The sequence below is a fragment of the Ictidomys tridecemlineatus genome, chromosome 8 (genome assembly GCF_052094955.1).
Source record: "Ictidomys tridecemlineatus isolate mIctTri1 chromosome 8, mIctTri1.hap1, whole genome shotgun sequence".
In the NCBI taxonomy this organism is placed as follows: Eukaryota; Metazoa; Chordata; class Mammalia; order Rodentia; family Sciuridae; genus Ictidomys; species Ictidomys tridecemlineatus.
The window spans coordinates 123,561,618-123,583,398 of record NC_135484.1 but is presented as its reverse complement, the minus strand read 5'-3'; the positions used below and the strand labels follow the sequence as shown (position 1 = coordinate 123,583,398).

Sequence of the window (21,781 nt, the reverse complement as noted above, 5' to 3'; positions counted from 1 at the left end):
CGTTCCCAGTCCAGAGGACCTCCCGGTGACTGAGGGCAGAGGCTAGAGCTCTCTTTGGCCAGGGTTAGTTCTTCACTACATACTTGTACTTACATTTGTTTTCTTTTTGCAGATTCTCTTCTTTTACTATTTATTCTCAAAAGGATAAAACAATCTAAATATTCACTAAGAGGGGACTGGTAGAATACGCCAGCTAGAAAAAAAAAATGGGGATATACCTATAGACCATGAGGCGATGGCCAGTATGTTACTCAGCTGTCCATCCCTATAACAAAAGACATGAGATAATTAACTTATAAAGAGAAAATGGTTATTTGGGGCTCAGTTTTGGAGGATCTAGTTCATGTTTGGGAAGACCCAGTATATTTAGGCTTCTTAGTGGGATTGCTGGGTGGCAATGATGGGAAGCACGTGGCCGAGAAAAACTGCTCACCTCGTGTCCAAGAAGCAAAAGAGAAGATGAGGGGGCACAGTTCCCAAATCCCCTCTAAGTGTGTGCCCCCAGAGGCCCAAAGACCTCTATTAATTCTCCCTCTAAAATCCTCTACCACATCCCAATAGTGCTACCCTGAGAACCAAACCTTGAATACAAGGTTCCTGGGACACTTAGCCAAACTGCTGAAAGGAACTACTTAGTGAAAAGAGAAAGACGATGTTCATAGCAGCACAATTCACAATAGCCAGACTGTGGAACCAACCCAGATGCCCTTCAATAGATGAATGGATAAAAAAAAAATGTGGAATTGTACACAATGGAGTATTACTCTGCACTAAAAAAATGACAAAATCATGGAATTTGCAGGGAAATGGATGGCACTAGAGCAGATTATGCTAAGTGAAGCTAGCCAATCCCTAAAAAACAAATGCCAAATGTCATCTTCAATATAAGGAGAGCAACTAAGAACAGAATAGGGAGGAAGAGCATGAGAAGAAGATCACCATTAAACAGGGACGAGAGGGGGGAGGGAAAGACAGAGAAGGGAAATTGCATGGTAAAGGAAGGAGACCCTCATTGTTATACAAAATTATATATAAGAGGAAGTGAGGGGAAAGGGAAAAAAAAAACAAGAGAGAGAAACGAATTACAGTAGATGGGGTGGAGAGAGAAGATGGGAGGGAAGGAGAGGGGAGGGGAGGGGAATAGTAGAGGATAGGAAGGGCAGCAGAATACAACAGACACTAGTATGGCAGTATGTAAAAATGTGGATGTGGAACCAATGTGAATGTGCAATATGTATACGGGGTAAAAATGGGAGTTCATAATCTGCTTAAATCAAATGAAAGAAATATGATATGTCAAGAGCTTTGTAATGTTTTGAACAACTAGTAATAAAAAAATAGAAAAAATTTAAAAAAAAAGAAAAGAGAAAGTTGGAAAAGATCTGTACATGTCATATTTCCGTTTACCTGGGGGGGCTTGAATATGTAAACAGTCACTCATAATAAAGACACAAAGGAAGGTGATACTAGAAACCTTTTTAAAGGTCATCTCTGGAGAAAAAAATAAGGTCATCTTGGGGAATAAGAGAATGAGGCATCTCCCATGTGCAGATGCAGTTTTTAAATAGTTTGTATTACTAAAAGGAGAAATGGCTTATTCCAGAGACGGAAATACTCTACTCCTTGACTTGCAATGGGGTCACAGCCTAATAAATCCATCATAAGTGGAAAATGTGGGGGTGGGGTATGACTAGTGATGCAGCACTAACCCTGCATACATGAGGCCCTGGGTTTGTTCCACAGTGTGTGCACACACGTGCACACACACACACACACACACACACACACACTCACTCACACATTTTTAAGTCAAAAGTGCATTTAATAACCTCACCTATGGAATATCATAGCCTAGCCTTGCCTACCTTAAGCATGTTCAGAGGACTTACATTAGTCTACCGCTGGGAAAAGTAATCTAATGCAAAGTCTGTTTTATAATGAAGTGTCAGGTATGTCACATAATTTATTGAATACTGTACAGAAAATGAAAAGCAGAGTGGCGGTGTGGGTATACACTCACATCATCCCACAGTCAAAAGATTGTTAGCCTGGAGTGGTGACACGCCTGTAATTCCAGCAGCTACAAAGGCTGAGGCAGGAGGATTGCAAAGTCAAGGCCAGCCAGACTCAGCAACTTAATGAGGCCCTAAGCAACTTAATGAGACCCTGTCTCAAAATTAAACATTGTTTTTTAAAAGGGCTGGTTAAGCTGAGAAAAAAAATTGTAAATTCACAGCATCATTAAGTCAAGGACCACTGTACACAAATGAGCCTGGGACATCTTGTCATGCCAGAGAGCAAAGGGACTGACCCGAGAGGACTGGTCATGTATGGAAGGATTCAGGGACCAGCTTCACTGGCCAGAGATGACATCGTTGGAGCACCAACAAGGGCAATCATGGCCACAGGCTGAAACATGAAGTAAGCTGAACTCTGTGAGTTCCTAATGACATAAAGAGTTCAGCCAGAGGGGGCCTGAAAACCAATTCATTATTTGGAGAACTGGTAAATGAGGAGAAGACCCAACATCTACCCCAACTTTAATCTCATTTAATCAAACTGTATTCAGGATACCCCCGGGTGGATGGCAGGAAGTTTCTCCTTACTGCTGTATTCCAGGTGAGAAGTGAAGAAGAAATGACCACGTGCAGTTCCTGCTGAGCTCAGGGGTGAGGGCCAGGGCCACCGCGACTCCTGACATCATTGGGAAGAAAAAAATCACGTGCCTCTGCCTCCCTGTAGCACCTATGATGTACCCAGGCCGAAAGTGAACTTGACAAGGTCTCTACACCTAAACAATCACTGTGAAGAAGAGAGAAAGAAAAAAAGAAAGTGAGGGAGGGAGGGAAGGAGATGGAGTGAGAGAAGAAAGGAAAAGTGGGAAGGAGGGAAACAGAAGAAAAGGAAGAGGGAAGCCAGGTGCAGTGGCACAGACCTGTAACCTCAGCAGCTTGGGAGGCTGAGGCAGGAGGATGGCGAGTTCAAAGCCAACCTCAGCTACAGTAAGGCGCTAAGCAACTCCGTGAGACCCTGTCTCTAAACAAAATACAAAATAGGGCTGGGGATGTGGCTCAAGGGTCGAGTGCCCCTGAGTTCAATCCCCAGTAATAAAACAAAAAAGGCGTGAAAAATTCCTCTAGGCATGGATTTTATTATTACATGCAAGTGTGTGGAGTGGTGATCATACACACAGCACGTACAACGTGATTAGCATCGCCCTCCTCTTAAACGTTCACCACTTCTTAGTGTCAGGAAGCTCTAATCTCCTCTCTTCTAGTTCCTTATAATTTTGTGATACGCTGTTGTAAACCACGATCGCCCCACTGTGATCTAACTGCACTTGAAACCATTATTCTCCCCAGAAGGTAGATTTGAAGAAGAGTTTTGATTCTCAAACAGTCGGAGTACTGTTGATGCTTGGTATTCTTGTCCTAAAGTCCCTGACCACTGAATTAGCCACGTTGACTGCTGCCCCTCGGGGTAGGTTCCTATGGGCTATGATCACATTTTCACCCACTGGTCAGGCTGCAGCCCTGTTCAATGTGCACCTCTGTTTCCCTCACTTAACTCACAGCTGACAGCACTGTATCTCCTGCCTCAGTGAAGCTTACCTAGCATATTTTCCCCACAGGTAAGTCCCAGATCTTGCTCTTAGGAACACGACACCGCACTTCAGTGCTTGCTTGGGGCCACTTGAAACAGCAAAATCTCCAAGAAAAAAAATGCAAACATGCAAAAAAAAAAAAATCGTGGACTCAATAGAAAAGGACACTTGTTTGTAGCAAGTGAGAACTGAAGCAAAAAGTCAGAGTACCACTTTGAATGACCTCAGCTGGGGGTGTGCACGTGAAAGGACCCAAGGCTTGGCAGTTCTGCAGATGTCTGCAAATTCCTGCAAAAGCACTATGAGAATTGAGTACTGCGGGTATGGGTTTTGGAGTTGCACATACGTTTTAGCAGGTTGTCAAATTCACAGACTCGGGAGGAATGAGGAGTAATTGTATTTCATAGACCCAGGATTGTAGCTAGGTGAACGGACTTGCTCCAGGTAGGCCGTTTTTGAAAGAGCCATGGTGGTTTTCGCTTTAGAAGGGATATCCTGACCTGCCCAGACCACTGGACACCTGGACACTCACCATGCAGCTTGACCCTGAACTTAGTTGTCTCTATGACCTTCCGACTTGTACCTGTCCTACAAAGGCACCCACAGTTCCTACTATTTCCTGTTACCAGCCCATTGCCATGAATGGACCAGCATGCTATTTGCAGGATTTCAAGATTGTCAAGGTTCCTCTGAACAAATGGACAGAACCCTGAAGCAAGACAGTGAAAATATAAGGCTGTCCCTGCAATAGAAATGCAAATTGCTTTTGACTTCTCCTCTGACAGGAATGGGAAAGAGAGCCTTTACCAGGTCAATCAAACACTATGGTGAATGCCAAAAATCCATGTGCAGAGCTGCAAACTTCAGACTTCAAACTACAGTCCGACCACTCCAACATTACTGTAGCATTGTCTAACTTGAAGACATATATATTTTACTATATAAATATATTTTGCCATTTGTCTATGTGCTTAGTAACAAATTTGCATTTTTTATTTGATATAACAAAGGCTTTGATGTAATTTCTCTTAGATTTTGCATTTTTCATTATTATTATGCTTAACCTCAAACATATTGATTCTTACAAAATTGTATTAGTATTATGAACAATCACATGAAATGTTGTGAATATAATTATAGGGCTTTTTTACATTTAGCATGAACCTTTCCATCAGTGTGGAAAACGAAGAAAATTTCTTCCCGCTGTATAATCTGGGATTTGTAGCTTAAAGTTTGTTTTTCTGTGAATAAAATGTACTCAATAAATGCTTATATAATTATATCAAAATGGATTCTGCTGTCATGTATGACTAAAAAGAACCAATAAATTAAAAATATATTCAAAATGAAAATTAAAAGATGAAAAAAAACCTATGGTGTTTAGAAATGAAATATTTGGGAGGTGATTAGGATTAAATAAATTCACCCCAGTGAAGTCCCCATGATTGGATACAGGTGACTTTATAAAGGGAGGGGAGTGGAGATTTCGGAGGATACCCATCCTTACACTTGTGGTTCTCGCCATGTGAAGCTCTGCCCTGGCTCGGGCTCTGCAGCAAGAAGACCATCCTCAGCTGCTGCCCTTGCCCCTGATGTAGACCTAGGAAACAAACCTCTCCTCTTTATACTCCTCCACTCTGGTGCTGTGTTATTAGCGACAGGGACTGGATTAATAGAAGGCGAATGCTCTGTTTTAATCAGATCACAGATTCATGTTTTGGGGCACATTGAAGTATAAAGTGACCACTTTACTGTTCAGGGCCTGGGAGTTGCAGAGGAAGGTAACGTCATTTATATATTTTAAATGAATTTACATAAGCAGCAAAGGTTCAGTATGGTACTTGATAATGTCTTTTCCCTTGGTAAGTGCTTCAAACAGCAAACTCAACAGCAGCAATTAATGTATCCTTCAGAAGACACCCTGTAATCAATTAACTCATGACATTTGACTATTCAGCCTATTATTAATCCAAATTTAATATTCACCTCAAAACCAGTTTGCCATTATCAAATCCACTAAAATGTCCCAATGAAACAATTTTCCAAGGTGAAAAAAATACAAAGATTCAAGCTGGGGACATGTTGGCTTCTTAAGAGGGATTTTAAGATTGTAGATCTTTGTCTCTTCCCAGCAGCTCTCTGAATATGACCCCAGTTTCCTCATGTTAAAACAAGGGCATTGCATAGTCTGGCTGGCTCTGTAGGTCTAAGGCTCCCGTGTCCAGGATCTGCCTATTTTTAGCCCAAGGCATCTTAGGGATGAGGCCAGAATTCCAAATGAGGTTCAAATTTGAACACCACTAGTGGCCCAGGTACACAGTCTCAGAAAAAGACTCCAAAATGACTTAAAATTAACACATCATACCAAACTTTTTGTTTTATAAGTGAGAAAACTTAATTAAGGAGAAATTTCATGTTTTCTTCCGATTAACCTACTTATCTTTCAAAATTCAGTTCTGAGCTGGAGGTACACAGCTCAGTGGCAGAATGCGTGCCTAGTCAGTGGGAGGTCCTGGGTTCCATGCCCAGCACTGCAGAGAGGAAGAAGAGGAAGAGGAAGAGGGAAGGAAGAGGAGGATGGGGGGGAGGGAGGACCTGAGAGGAGAGACTGATTTAATTTAGCCATTCACCCAGAAGGTACAGCTGACCACTCCCTACTGTCATCAACATCAAATATTCACTGTGTGTCAGTTATCTGCCAGTCCCTGTTCTAAGCACTTAGGATTCATGGTGCACAGTGGAGACGAAAATCTTTGCTCTCAAGTGGCTTATATTCTAGGTGGGGGGAGGGCCGGAGGCACTGCACTGTAAATGTAATAAGTAAATCCTGCTGTATGTGGCAGGGAGCCAGGACTAGAGGGAGACAGAAAAGGACCATGGGGATCGGGAACACCAAGAGTGGGAATGGCTGAGTTTGTGAGTGACTTATTTAGTTAGTTAGTTAGTTTTGAGTTTGAGATTTTTACCTAGTCTGATAGCTTCATAAAGAGGTGAAAGTTGATTAAAAAAAAAAACTTATAGGAGATGGGGAAACGAGCCAGGGAGTATCTAGAAGAAGAAGAACGGCAGGGTCCCACCCTGTGAACATTCTCCACCAGTTCAGGTCACAGTGAGCAGGCTCTTGAGAGCTAAGGCTAGGGAAGCTGGTCACACAGAGCCCTCGGGGCCACCACAGAGGCTTCTACACTCCAGGGTTTGAGTAGAGCAGTGACATGATCCAACTTCTTCCCTGCAGGCCCACCTACTCTGGTTGCTGTGTGGGGAATAGAACATGGTGGACAGGAAGAGAAACTCTGAAAGCCGGTGGGGGCTGTTGCAGCCCCTCAGGTAAGAGGCCAGGACTGCTTGGACCCAGGGCGGTAGCGGAGGTCGGCTCTGTGCTGAAAACACAACAGGGTGAGCTAAGAGATGAGATGACACTAATGGGAAACATGAGTAAAGTGTTTCCTTGAGTTTTGTGAGCAAACAAATCAAACCCGAGGACAGGGCTGTGGGAACTCCTGATTTATACCTGTCTGAAGTATAAGTGACAACCTACCACTTGAAACTGGCAATTTGAAGGGGGCGGGGTGTGGTCAGAGTCTTGTGATTCTGAGCTCTCAACTTGTAGTATCTGACACTATTTCCAGATAGAATTGGAGGACATTCAACTGCTGATGTTCACTGCAGAACTGGTTGGTGTGTGGGGCTTCTCCCACATCTGATGTCTGAAGTACTGAGCGTCTGCATAAGAGGTAGTTGGTACTGAAAACCAGAGTGGGAAAGTGTTTTCCCACACTGTGTAACATTGCTGTAAACTTTGCAACTTTAAACAATACACCCTTATTCTCTCACACTTTCCATGGGCCAGGAGTCTTTAGCTAGGTCCTCTGTTAAAAGTTTCACAAGGCTGCAACTAAGGTGCCAGGCTGTGTTTTCATCTGGAGGCCCCAGTGAGGAAAATGTGCTTCCAAGTTCATTCAGGTTGCAGACAGCTGGTTTATTTGTGGTTGTAGGATAAGGGATCTAGCTGTTAGCTTGGAGCACCCCGCCATTCCCAGGGGTCACTCACAGTTCTTTGATGTCAACTCCTTCAACACTTCCACCCTCTTCATCAAGCTGTAAGGAAAGCCTTCAATGTAACATAAAGCAATCATAGGTGACACCGTATCACCTTTGCTTTATTCTATTAGTTATAAGCAAGTCTCTGGATCTGCACACTTAAGTGCCTGAACACCAGGAAGTGGGACACGCAGGATCACAGTGACCTGTATCATTAGAAGTGTGTGTGCCCCTCATCTCAATAATTCTGTCTCCTGTTAGCTCTGGCATAGCATGGCTATTGTGACAAAAGAACTTCATTTTCTTTTTAAATTTTTTTTTTTGGTTGTTGACAGACCTTTATTTTATTTATTTTTTATGCAGTGCTTAGAATCAAACCCTGTGCCTCACACATGCTGGGCAAGAGCGCTTCCACTGGGCCCCAGCCCTAAGAACTTCATTTTCAATTTAAAGAAATCTAATGATCAATTTAATTTAAAAACCCATAGTAAACTCAGTTTCAGGAAAAAAAATTTTGTGTAAGTAAATGAGACTTCTTTTTCAACTGTAAATTTTATAAAATTAGATACAGATCACATATCTCCACTGAAAACTCAGTGTTTAAAAAGTATGATTGATGTTAATTGTAAAGATATACATCAAGTTTCAAAGACAATACAAAAACCAGAAATCTCTTAAATAATTTCCAAAGTGATGTTGAAATGATAAGATATATTATTAAAAACAATTTTATCTGCTTGTACTTATTTTTGAAAGAAACGAGTTACCAGAGGATTTTAAGTTGCACACGTGGTTCAAATTCTATTGCTGAGCAAAAATAAAGAGGTGCTGAGCTTACACTTGGCAAGACACCAATGTCAGCTAATAGTGCAAGGAAACATCTGATTAATGATAGATGGGACACTGTGGAGGGCTCAGAGGGGTGCAGACGGGCTCTCCAAGCACTGGGAAGGTCTCTGGAGAAGGCTGACCTGTTGCTGACACACCCAGCAGGACGCCCCGCCCAAGCCGCTGCTCCGCCGGCTCTTCGCCCGGTGCCCGCTGTGAACGCGGCGTTGCTTGACCCTCGCGCAGCGCCGTAGGCCGCGGTGCACGCCGGGCGGCCGCGATGGCGGACGTGTCGGGGAGGACGCTGCAGGTGTCGGTGCTGGTGGCTTTCGCCTCCGGAGTGCTCCTCGGCTGGCAGGCGAACCGGCTAAGGAGGCGCAACCTGGACTGGAGGAAGCAGAGGCTTCAGGACAAGCTGGCGACGACGCAGAAGAAGCTGGACCTGGCCTGAAGCAGCAGGTACGGTGGGGCCGGGCGCACCGCGGGGTGGGCGAGGGGGCGCGGGGCGCCGCGGGGCTTTCCTCCCAGCGACCCCACTCCCTGGGAGCCGGCGTCCGACCCAAACGCTCCGCACCCCGCGACCTCCCCGCGCCAAACCCCGCTCCAGCCCGCGCTAAACCCCGCGCGAAACTCCGCTCCAGCCCGCGCTGCGCCCGGCCGGGCCAGCCACGGAACCTCCCGACCGTCCACGAGAGACCGTGTCCCCCGCCCTGACGGCCCCCAGCCGCAGGGTCTGCAGCCCAGGGCTGCGCTGGAGCTGCCCTACCCGCGCCCGCTCCGCGCTTTCCGGGGTCCCTGTCCCTGGAGCCACCGCTCTTGGGGCCCAAGCCTCAGGAAGAGTCCTACTGTGTCAGGACTGCAGGACCTGGAGGGCGAGCAGGGACGTTAACTAGAGGACACACAAGTGATGTCAGCATGAAAGTTAACTTCAAAGATAAACCAGTGGCAAAGGAGATGAACTCTCCCAAAGACTGTGAAAATGGCCACTCTCAGTCTTGGGGGAGGCGTGGCTGGCCTGGCACCTAGACTCGCTGCTCCAGGGTGTCAGGTTCAGCTTTCTGGAAAGCACTGTGAGGAGGTGTAGCCCATGTGCATGCGCCCAGGCTGGGTAGTGGAGTTCCAGAAACCTGCCCTATGTAATAATGAAACGTTGGGACAGAGATTGATAGATAGTAAAAGTACTGGTCTCATTGTTGCTTAATAGAAAAAATGATACACTTTAATGAGAAGTAATAGGGGAATGAATAACTTTTGATGGGATATAATAATACTATTACTAAACTTTTGTTAAATGTTAATATGTTAGGGAAAATATTTGTGATCAAATGGCAAGTTAACAAAAACAAAACGGAATAAAAGGTATCTTAATGACGTTTTTCTATATATAGTACATGAAAAAGATATAAAAGAAAACATGCTGAAATGGTATCTCTGTGGTGGAATGCTGGGAGTAGTGTTTTTTCTCATTTTTAAGTACACCGAATGCCTATGCCTTTTTTTTTTTCCAGTACTGAGATTGAACCCAGGTGTGCCCTATCACTGAGCCACATCCCAGCTCTTTTATTATTTATTTGTTTTTGTGGCACTGGGGATAAGTCTGGGGCCTTGTGCATGCTAGGCATGTAAGTGCTCCACCAGTGAGCCACATCCCTAGCCCTTTTTATTTTTTATTGTGACACAGAGTCTGGCTAAATTGTCGAGGCTGGCCTTGAACTTGTGATCCTCCTGCCTTAGCCTCCATAGTAGCTTGGATTATAGGTGTGTGACATTTCATCCCAGGTCTATTACCTTGCGAGAAAAAAAAAGTAAATAGCAATTAATAGGTTCATTTTTTTTTAGATTCTTTATCAGTTTGCTAATTTTATTTTGTAAAAAGGATCTATTGCCAAGATTTTTACTCTAAATAAAATTATTTTATATCAGTTAAAAATAAGCCAGGCACAGTGATGCAGGCCTGTAATCCCAGCAGCTCTGGAGGCTGAGGCAGGAGGATGGTGAATTCAAAGCCAGCCTCAGCAAAAATGAGGTGCTATACAACTCAGTGAGACTGTCTCTAAATAAAATACAAAATAGGGCTGGGGTCATGTGCCCCTGAGTTCAATCCCTGGTACCTAAAAAGAATTTAAAAAAATAAATTTTAAAATGTACCAAAGAATTTGGCACATAAATATTTAAGTGACTTTGTATTGGAATCACAGTGGTACAGCAAAAGCAAAATTGTCTCCTGGTAGAAATGAAAAATAAAACTTGATGGAGTATTGACTTACTTACCGGTAACTTACTGTGGTTCTGCACTTAATTTTAAATTTAGTAGGACATTTAGAGAACCAGGAAATTTTTCAAAAGTAAACTATAAAAGCAGTTAGTAAAGCAAAAATAAAAGATGATTACAAAATTATTCAACTTGGGGACAAATTGATTCAGGAACCACTTGATACCTTGAATATCTGGAAAGGACGTTTTAATAGTATTAGCTCATTCTTTCTTGTATCCACAAAAGAGACCTGAAAAGAAAGTGGACGGACGGGGCTGGGGATGTGGCTCAAGCGCTAATGTGCTCACCTGGCATGCCCTGGGGGCGCTGGGTTCGATCCTCAGCACCACATAAAAATAAAATAAAGATGTTGTGTGCACCGAAAAGTAAAAAATAAATATTAAAATTTTTTTTTCTCTCTCTCTCTTAAAAAAAAAAAAAAAAAAAAAGAAAGTGGAATAAATTTCCAGCATGATATCCATGGGACAAGGAATCACCCTTCTATTTGGGTCACTGAGTGTATGAATTTTGTAAATAACTCAGGTGGATGCCAAATAATAAAGACAGAGAAGAAGCTAGTCGAATTTACTTTTTTATCTACTTTATCTTTTGCACATAATCTGCAGAAAAGAAACCAAAGAAAGATGTGCCTTTTTGGAGGGGTACATTGACAAAGATGCAAGTAGTCTTTAGTAACACAGGAAGTCAGGACAAAGTCATGTAACATTCGATGCAATGAATACTATTTGGTAATAAGGAATAAACTTATGATACAACAGTGTGGAAGCATAACATTACATGGTTCATGTAGACAAGAGTTCATACTGTACAAGTTCATTTATGTAAAAGTTCAAGAGCAGGCAAAATTTAGGGTGGACAAAAATCAACACAAGTTTGTCTCAGGAGGAATGGGATGGAATTTACTAGAAAGGACATTGGAGTTCTTCTATGAGGTTTCAATTATAAACACACGTTTGTCAAAATGCAGCAGATATACCTTTTAGGTTTGTGCATGTCTTTGTATGTTTTACATCAAATATTCAGCTCTCTTAGTGGTCCCTATAGCACATTATTTAGGGGGCAGTGTATTGGTGACTGCGGTTGACTTCAAAATGCATAAAAATAAAGTGGGTTGATGGATAGATAGACTAAATAAGTAGGGTAAAATGTGAACAGTAGAATCGAGGTAGTGGCATATAGGTATTGCTATAAAATTCTTTCGACTTTATTGTATTATTTATTATGTTTATTTCATAAGGGGAGAAAAGTAAATAGACATAACTGAAATGTAAGAATCATAACTTAATATGATGTTTTAAACTGTCTCCGTTTGCCGTAGGTTGATAGTCTGCTTTCTGAGAGCTGATTGAAAGAAGCTCTAGAACCTAATAGAAGTCGAGATATTTACCAAAGGTAAAGTATGCTCAATTATTGGGTTTTCTTGGGACTAAGCTTATATCTCAATGAGTTGGATTTAAGGCACAGAAGTTGTTTGAGACTTTCTTGCCCTCTTTCCCTTCCTTTCTTGCTTTTTCTTTTTATTTATCTCTGTTTCACCCGAAAGACAAAATAATAATGGTAGATAATATTGAGGTAACAGTGAATAAGATTTTCTAAAATGTACTTTTAAATATTTCCTATCATTATCTAAATCTACCTGGTCTTAATTTGAAATGATAAGATCAAATAAAGAATAGTAAATATTAAAAAGAAGTACCCTTCATTTATTTTATACCCTGTATGTGCCGGGCATTATAGTCTGTACTCCTCAAACTTTTTCTTAAATTTTTTCAATAATACCATAAGGTACTTATTAACATAAATAAGAAAATCAAGGCTCACAGCAGTTAGTTAATGCATCTAGCATTACTTGGCTTTAAGACACTAAAGTTGGGAGCCTATGAAAATGTTTTAAGGTGGCTAAGAAATACAGAATTCCTGAAGCAAGGGAGAGCACTTGAGAACCTCAGAGGTGCAGGGTTTAGTCCATTACAACCAAATGGAAGGATTGCAGGGTGATGTCATGAAGGTCTAGAAGGAACTAGCTACACCTAGTGGTTGTGGGCTTGTTGCTATTGTGCAGCAACTAAAATCTGCTCAGAATGCACTGTGGTGGCTCACGCAGAATTACCCTAGACCCTTGGCTCATGTAGCCCAGAAATGATCAGAAATCTTGCTAGAAGCAATTTGTCTTTGCTTGGGATAATGACCTTTAATTTTCTTGAAAAGATACTGTGTTCTCTATATGAGTAAGTAGTTTCTGGTTTTAATCCCTGGGAAATTTTAACATTAAATAGACATAACGAACTAAACTGAACTAGACTGCTAACACTTTTGCATTAAGTTCAGAACATCATTAAGTAAATCTGCATATTTGAGGGTATTTAAAGAGTTTATAGCATTCAGAAGAACATGAGAAGGGGCACCAGGAGATAAATAGTAAATACTTAAGTAATAAGACCATGGGGAAGAAAAGAAAAGAGCATGAGATTCATTCTATTAACTTAAATTATTTATTAGAAGCATTTGGAAAAGTTTTACTTAAGCCAGCAATTCAAAGTGTCTAAAGGCAAAGTAAAATATAAATAATTTTTAAAATGTCAAATGGAATTTAATTTACCATTATTGGCAGGATTGATTGTTTAAGGAATTATTTCAAATTAAGTTAATTAATAATAGTGAAGAAAATAATAAAGGTAATCGTGCTTGCTTTGCTAGATTTAAAAACAAAATAATATATACAGACTATATTTGAAGCCCTGGGGAAAGCTAAGTTTTGAATTTTCTTTTAAAAAATATTAAGCGTTGGGGCTGGGGATGTGGCTCAAGCAGTAGCATGCTCGCCTGGCATGCCTGGTGCGCTGGGTTGGATCCTCAACACCACATAAAAATAAAATAAAGATGTTGTGTCCACCAAAAACTAAAAAATAAATATTAAAAATTCATTCTCTCTCTCTCTCTCTCTCTCTCTCTCTCAAAATAAAAAATATTAAGTGTTTATGGGGAGAAGAGATTGAACCCAGGCCCCTTTGCCACATGGTTACATCCCTCGTCCTTTTTATTTTTTTCTTCTGTGACAAGGTCTTGTTAAGTTGCCCTGGCTGGCCTCAGACTTTCAATCCTCCTCCTCAGCCTCTAGAGTTGCTGGGATTGTAGATGTGTGACACTCCGCCTGGCAATAATAAGTATTTTTAAGCCATAGTTAGCTTGTGAATAAAATGATCCCTTCACAGTCCCTTAAAAATTCACACTGATGTTTGCAAGTCTGAAAATGTCATTTTGCCCTTATGTTTGATTAATAGTTAGCTGGTTATAGAATTTAAAATAATTGTTACTAAAACTTTTGAAGGCATTGTTGAGTTTTCTTTGCATGCAGTGATGCTGGTAAGTCCAATTATCGTTCCTTAATAATTAGCCTGTTGACTTTTCAGCCTTGGTGTTTTGAAATTTTAGCAGAATATATTTTGGCATTGTTTTTATCTGTTTAGCACCAAGTGGATAGTTTCACTTTGAAAACTCATATATTTCTCATGAGCTCTGGGAAATTTTATTTTACTAAAGATCACTTCTTTACTTCCATTTATTTATTTTTTCTGAAACATCTTTGAGTCGGGTATTGAATATCTTGGATAGATTGTCTAGGTTTCTAAACCTCTCATGAATACTTTTGTTGCTTGTCTTTTTCTTATGCCTGGGAGTTTCTCTTGACTTTTTTTTTTCCCTCCTAAATGGAATTGTAATTGAGGATTGGGTAACAAATACTGACAGTATTTTGTGTAGCAGCCACAATTAAGTCCATCAGACATTCCAAATATAACACTAACAAAAATTTTTATAACTTCTATGAATGTTTTATTTTACTGATCATGTTGTTCATTTACTAGTGTTTTTTCTTGTTTTCAGTCTTTTTTTTTATACTATCATATTCCTGCTTTCAGATTTTCTCCTTCCATGCTTAGGTTTGTTTTTAAGTTTTCTTCTGTTCTTTGAATTGTCTTTGCTTCCTTGTTGCTCGGATTCCTATTTATTTATTTATTAATTTTACATTTTATCCTTATGTTGCTGGTTTTCTTTATTTAGTCTGGTGGCCCTTTACTATTCATTTTTATTTGAGAATGTGAGCCTGGGTTGATTATTCTAGAGCCCTTTCTCGGGTTCTTCCACTGTGGCATATCTTGGTGTCTTTCCTGTTAGCACCATATGCTGAATGCAAATTAAGTTATTTGCAGGTGGACAGGGCTCATCATGGGGTCAGGAACCAGCCTTTAGTCTGAGGAGCCTTCAGTGCAGGAATAGGTGTGCTGGAAAGTTCTTTTGTAATTATGATTCTCCCCAAATCATTTATTATTATTATTATTATTATTATTATTATTATTATTATATTTTAAGAAGAATCTTCTGGTTCAGTGGGAAAACAGAAGGTGAGATAAGAGAAGAGAGCTAACAGGCTGAGGATTTCTGTAAATAAACTTTAAAAGTTGCTACCTTTATTACAAAAGAGCCTTAACTAAATGTAAACTTAATGAGAATCTTTGCTCTTTCCCCGAGTAATACAAAGACCCCTGATGGCTTTAAGATTGATTTCCCTAAACGTGCACCCATGTGCATCCTAGACAGATCTTCATGATCCTGGAGTGTTCTGCCGGGTGTCCCTTGTGCCTGTGTGATACTTGATAAGAGTGTCACTTGATAAACGAACATGCTTCTGTTTTTTCCATGAAGCAGAAATTTGTTGCCCTCTCTTGCTGGCCCATGATCCTTTCCCATTCTTTGCTGTTTGGGGTTATTACCTTCGAAAACACTTTAGTCATTTTTTGTTCCGTTTCAGGAGGCAGCGAAGATGGGTGTGTGCTTAGTTTTTATCCTGAACCAGGAATCTTAAGAATCTGGGCTGTTTGAGGATTTGATAATTTTATAGATATGAAGCAGATATTTTCTTGGATTGTGTATTATAAAAAAATCATTTTGCACTCTGGCTCTCAAGTGAGATTTCTGAGTTCTTTCATTCAACAGGCCATCTGTCAAAATAAGCAGCTTTACTAAGTCTCATCTGACAAAACTCTGCTGCTGGATTCTCCCAGGTGGGTCAGTGGCTCCTGATGTCCCAAGACCAGCGGTTGGTGACGTTCTGTCTCTTCTGCCAGCCTCAGCTTGTTGATGATGTCTGTCCTCAGAATTGCAAAGTCCTTAGGGGGCAGTATTTAAGAGCAGGAAGGGGAGGGGGTTTCTTAATGCCTTGCTGTAGAGGCTGGGGGCAGGGGGCATCCTGAGCATGCTCTTTTATGTTCTGTTGGCCAGCCCAGGTGTCCCCCCACCACCTGCAGTGGAGGCTGAGAACAGAGGGCAGGTCACAGGATAGAGGAAGCCAGAGGAGGGTTTGGGGCAGGCACCTGGCAGGGTCAACCAGTTTCATGTTGCCATTTCTCTTTTTCTGCCCATTTCACAAAGGACTTTTGACTCCTACCCCTTTTCCCTTTTATGTCATTTCATTCACATCTGTAAGAGAAAAACAGCTCCAGTAACACAGAAGTCACTTTTCAGAGAGTGAGAGAAAAGCCAGGGCTCCGAATAGTACAAAAAGATTTGATGTTTGAAAACTCCTCTGGGTGCCACGGCACACACCTGTGATCTCAGTGGCTTAGGAGGCTGAGGCAGGAGGATCATGAGTTCAGAGGCAGCCTGAGCAACTTAGTGAGTCTCCAAGCAACTCAGGGACACCCTGTCTCTAAATAAAATGCAGAAAAGGGCTGGGGATGTGGCTCTGTGGTTCAGTGTTCCTGGATTCAATCCTTAGTATCAAGAAAAAGAAGGAAAACTCCCCTATCATCAGTTGTACCCCATTTTTGGTCATTTTTTGTATCTCTTCTCTGGGTGTCTGAGACTTCAACTGAGATATATGAGCTGTCTCTGTAGCCCAAAGCATTGCACCTGTCCCGAGAGCCTGTTCAAAAGGGGTGTGTAGTGGCAGTGGCAGGAAGAGGCAGCCACTGCCACTGCCACTAGTCCGAGTGCCCACTCGGAGTCCGGGTGCCCACCTGCCCTCCCTGCTGCCCTCCCAGGGACCCACTGTGGTTCTTTTTAGAACCTTATTTTCTCTGCCTGGAGTCGGGCTTGTTGGGAGACTTACACAGCTGTGGTGGGGGTCAGTTGTGTCTCATGTCCAGTTCCTTGGCCTTGGCAACTGTAGAGCTGGGGAGGCGTCTTAGAACCCAGAGCCCCTCCTCATTTTAGACTCAGGAGACTGAGGCCCCAGGTCCCTGACATTTCTGAGCCTGGTTTTCCTGCCCAGGGCCTTGGAGCGCCCCTTGGATCATCTAAAGCAATGGGTACAAAGGTTTTTACATGTGGATTTTTAAACATTATTTTTAACAGTAGCCAATGGCCTTGCCTGCTTAGTGATTGAATGATTTTTTTAAATAGCTTTCTAATTGTGACAACAGAAAAATCATTATATTTTCTTTTTTTTTTTAAATTTAGATGTATCCAGTTAAAATAGGCAATAGATGAGAATAAAAATGTTCTTCAAAAGCTAAGAAAACTAAGTATTATGTGAATCATATTAGAAAAAAAACTTTTTATATAAATATTTTCATGAAGAAGAATGAATTGGAGTCGGTAAGTTCCTGGGTTGCATTAGAAATAAAGCCCAACCCAGAGGTGCTGAGTGGGGGCATGGTCTCCCAGGTGTGCTTCAGAGCAGAAGAGAACCTCCAGCCCTGCTGAGGTCTTCAGCATTAAGGACCCAGAAACCAGACACTGCCTTTCAAATGTGTGCATTGTATAATTTAGATGAGTTGCATTTTGGAGCCATTTTGATTTTAATCCCACTGTGGGTAGAGTCTAGCCCTCGGTGAGTGGAAGGAAGTCTCGTCTCGGTGGTGGCTCTTACAGCAATGACTGCCAGATTGGAGGAGCCAGCTTTACCCTTGGCCATCCCTTCAGGAGTTTTTTTTTTTTTTTCTATGGGCCTGAGTTTCATCTACGTGTCTAGGGCTAGAGGCTCATGGAGCAAGTGGAAGTCACCTGAAAGTGTCCCCTGCCTGTGTCTGAATCCTTGTTACTGCATCTGAGTGTCTCCTCTGCATTTCTGCAGTGACACAGAACTTTTCAGCGCAGGAGGCAGGCTCGCCCCGAGTTTGAAAACCTAGTTAACCCATTTCACAGATGGGAAAACAGCCTTCAAAGGTGAAGAAACAATGTCTCTGTCAGTAAGCGGCAGAACCTGGGACCAGCCCTCTCCTTTCTGACTCTGGAGCCAATATCCTGTCAGACCCTGTCCCCTACTTGACTCTAGAGTGTCTGCAGTGCTCAGCAAAAAAACAAAACGAAAACAAAACCATGTGGTTTTGTGTTTTCATTTGGCTTGCATTCCAACTCAATTACTTCACTACATTTCTTGTAACTCTGATGTATTTCCCTAAGGTAAGTATAATCTCACACTAGTCTTTATTTTGTCCTACAGCACTTACTGTGGTTTTTATTGTTATTTTTTTAAGATGAATGTAATTAGGAAACTAAAAATCATTTTTCAATGAAATATTCTCTCCTAGGCGGATGAGTCTGCACCCGTCAGGAACTATAATCAGAGAAAGGAGGAGGAGCAGAATTTTCTGGACAAGCTCACTCAACAGCTGCAGGCGCTTGCTGTGACCACAAGCAGAGAACATAGAACTGAGTATGCTATCTTCTTGCCTTCATTCCTTTCTTTCAGATATTATATTGCTATCATTTTTACATTTGATTCTGAAATAAATATATGCTATAACAGCATAGATATGAGGAAATGACCACAATGGTCTGAATAATGAGTAGTTATTGTGCATGATAGGACACGTCAAATCCCAAGAGAGATGTAAAGATGTGCACGTCCTAGTCTTTGCCCTCAGATTACTCAAGATGTAGTTGGGAAAGCAAAACAGAGGTGCGAGAAGCTACGTAAACAAGTGTTAAATAACTAGGATGACGCCCTGAGTGTCAGTGTTGATGGGTAAGGAAAATGACTTGCAGTGTCTACTGACAGGGTCCCCTTTCTTATAAATGTTTTTTAAAAATTTGAAGTAGACACATAATTGTTTTTCTGCTGGAGAGAATGTTAATAATCTCTCTTACAAATTACAAAAGACTTGTAGGTATAAACAAACCCAATTTGTAGGGAGCAATAAAATATCAATTATTTAGACCCTTCAAATGCTCTTCCCCAGCTTTTTACACTGTGGGAAAAATGGTAAGAATATTGACTCGAAGATTCTAGAATTTTCACTGAATTCTAGCATTAAGAATGTCAGAATAGCTGATATTTTACTTAACTTTTCCACCACAAACAACTATAAAAATCTGTGCAAATAAATAATATGCATTCTTTTCAAATGAACATATAACATTAGTCAAAATGAGCCATATAGGACCAGAGAGCAATTTTCAATAAATTTCAAAGAATTGAAATTGTATATATTTTTTGATCTCTTAGAATTTTATTAAAGCTCAGTGACAGAAAAATAACTAGATATCATTAAAAGTCTGCAAATTATGTTACATACTTTATCTGTATGATGCATTAATTCAAGAAAGTATTGCACTGGAAATTGGAAAATATTTCAAATGATAAAAATGTATGACTCTGGGGCTGGGTTGTGGCTCAGCGATAGAGTGCTTGCCTAGCACATATGAGACGCTGGGTTTGAGCCTCAGCACCACATAATACCTTTATTTATTATGTCCAACTACAACTAAAAAAATATTTTAAAAAGGATGTATGACTCATGGGTTGCAGCCAAGGCAGTGCTTAGAAAGGAATTCATGGCTTCAATGAATAATTTTAAAAGATACCAAAAATCAATTATTGAAGCTGTTAACTTAAGAAGCCAGAAAAAAGAACAAGGTAAACCCAAGGGAAAGGAAAAAATACAATGGGAACAGAAAACAGTGACATCAACAGATAAACAGTGGTGCATTCAGCAAAGCCAAACATTGACTTTTCTGTAAATATTAATCAAATTGATAAATTCTTAGCAACACTGATTAAGAGGAAAGAAATACAATAGTAATGAAGATAAATGGCTCTAGGTATATCCAGATACTCCAGTATACATTCAAGAGCTCTACCACTGAGCCACTGCCTCAGCCCTCATCCTAACTGGCTCTGATGGGAAGCTCACTGCAGGCAGACATTGTTCTAAACACTTTACGGATTGTCACTCACCTCATCCTCATGACAGCCTTAGGAGTCAGGTTCTGTTGTTATCTCAACTTTATTTATGAGAAAGGGAGAGCTTACAAGAAGGTCACCCACGGAAGAGAGAGAGCCAGAATCAAAACCCCCACTTGTGTTTCAAGCACTGTGTGAGAGCGCTCAAGCAGCGTGTCCTGAATGGGGGACCCAGGCCGGGGGTGGGGTGCTCTTGTAGCACAGGCCTCGCTCATATGAACCGGCTCCTTGTCCACCCTCAGTCCTTCAGGTCACGTGTGCTCAGCACGGTTGTGGGAACCATTAGTTGTACTTTCCTTTCATTGCTTTTTTTTTTTGGCCAGCTCCAAAAATGGAACAGTTCTTCAAGGTACAGAGGTTCTGCTCCAACTGGGTTTGTATTCGCATGTTTTTCCAAGAGATCTCCTCATACAAATGCTTTTTGTAGAACTGATGTACTTACTGACAAAGAGGAAGATGAGGATTCTTCTGAGGAAGATGAAGAAGGTGAAAATGATGACGAAATGGAAGAAAGTGGTGGAGAGGAAGAAGAATCAGAAGAGGAAGAGGAACAAGAAAATGAATGTCCTAAACAAACAAGTAGAAAATATATTGCTCTTGGAGATTTTACTGCTCAGCAAGTTGGGGACCTTACATTTAAGGTAAGTAGAGAAGACGGGGACCTAGTGTAAGGAGAATGTTTCTAAAGGCTCAGTCTGTTTAAATAAGGGATTATGATTTACAAGCAGTAGTTATGTGAGAGTCTATTATTAAAGTTACCTGTTCTAAAGATGTGGCTTTAGTGTTGATAAATCTTAACAAGGGGTAAAATTTTATAATTAGTTTCTGAATGTCCTATGTACCGAGTTATTCAGGTGAGTTAGGCAGTGTTCTAGCTGAGGTAGGGGGAGCACTATCACACTTCTTCCTGTTGGCTTAGACTTGAAGGGGCGCACGTCCATTCTAGGCCTGTGCATACATAAGTGGCAGGTGGGATAGAAAAATGAAGTTGTGGGGTCTTGTTTGTTTATGCAGAGCAGGGATCAGACCTGGCCTAGCTGGGCAGGTGATCTACCCCTGACCTACAGCCTCAGCCATGCAGGTGTGGTTTGTAAAGGATTTGAGACAGTTTTCTGCTAGTGAAATGATTCAAAGAAATTTTTTTTTTTTTTTTTGATATTTATTTATTTATTTATTTATTTTTTAAATTTTAGAGTGAGAGAGGAGAGAGAGAGAGAGAGAGATAGAATTTTTAACATTTATTCTTTTTAGTTCTCGGCGGACACAACATCTTTGTTGGTATGTGGTGCTGAGGATCGAACCCGGGCCGCACGCACGCCAGGCGAGCGCGCTACCGCTTGAGCCACATCCCCAGCCCCAGAAATTTTTATTGAATATATAAATCTTGATCTTTTGTTTAACTTCAAAGTGTGACACTCATTAATAGTAAAATATGCAAGAATATTGTACAAGTAATATCTTTATTGTTTTTTGTTTGGTTTGGTACCAGGGATTGAATTTGGGAGTGCTTTACCACTGAGCTACGTCCCCACCCCTTTTTATTTTTACTTTGAGACAGGACCCCTTGCTAAGTTGCTTAGAACCTTGCCAAGTTGCTGAGGCTGGCCCCAAACTTGTAGTCCTCCTGCCTCAGACTCCCAAGTCTCTGAAATTACAGGCATGTGCTACTGCACTCAGCTAATACATTTTAATTCATAGGTTTTTTTTTTAACTTTTCCTGGAAAAATGCCACCAATACTAAATAATAATGTATATTCTAAGAAAGTCTTTGCTTTTACATGTCTTCAGTAGTGGAAATTACTGTTTTTCAAGGATGGATTATATTTCGTACATGAACAAGTATTGTTTT

General features: G+C 41.2%; 1 protein-coding gene across 1 annotated transcript; it reads left to right on the top strand.

Annotated features, from left to right (window-relative positions):
- Positions 1-8,726: 8,726 nt before the first annotated feature.
- On the top strand, positions 8,727-20,491 carry LOC144366294 (mitoregulin-like). Its single transcript, XM_078020376.1, has 4 exons — positions 8,727-8,932; positions 12,067-12,140; positions 18,278-18,402; positions 20,360-20,491. The coding sequence occupies exon 1, from the start codon at positions 8,754-8,756 to the stop codon at positions 8,922-8,924; it is 171 nt and encodes a 56-aa protein (XP_077876502.1). The 5' UTR covers positions 8,727-8,753; the 3' UTR covers positions 8,925-8,932; positions 12,067-12,140; positions 18,278-18,402; positions 20,360-20,491.
- Positions 20,492-21,781: the final 1,290 nt, after the last annotated feature.

Coding starts and splice junctions, on each gene's coding strand:
- LOC144366294 (XM_078020376.1), top strand. CDS start 8,754: ATGGCGGACGTGTCGGGGAGGACGCTGCAGGTGTCGGTGCTGGTGGCT.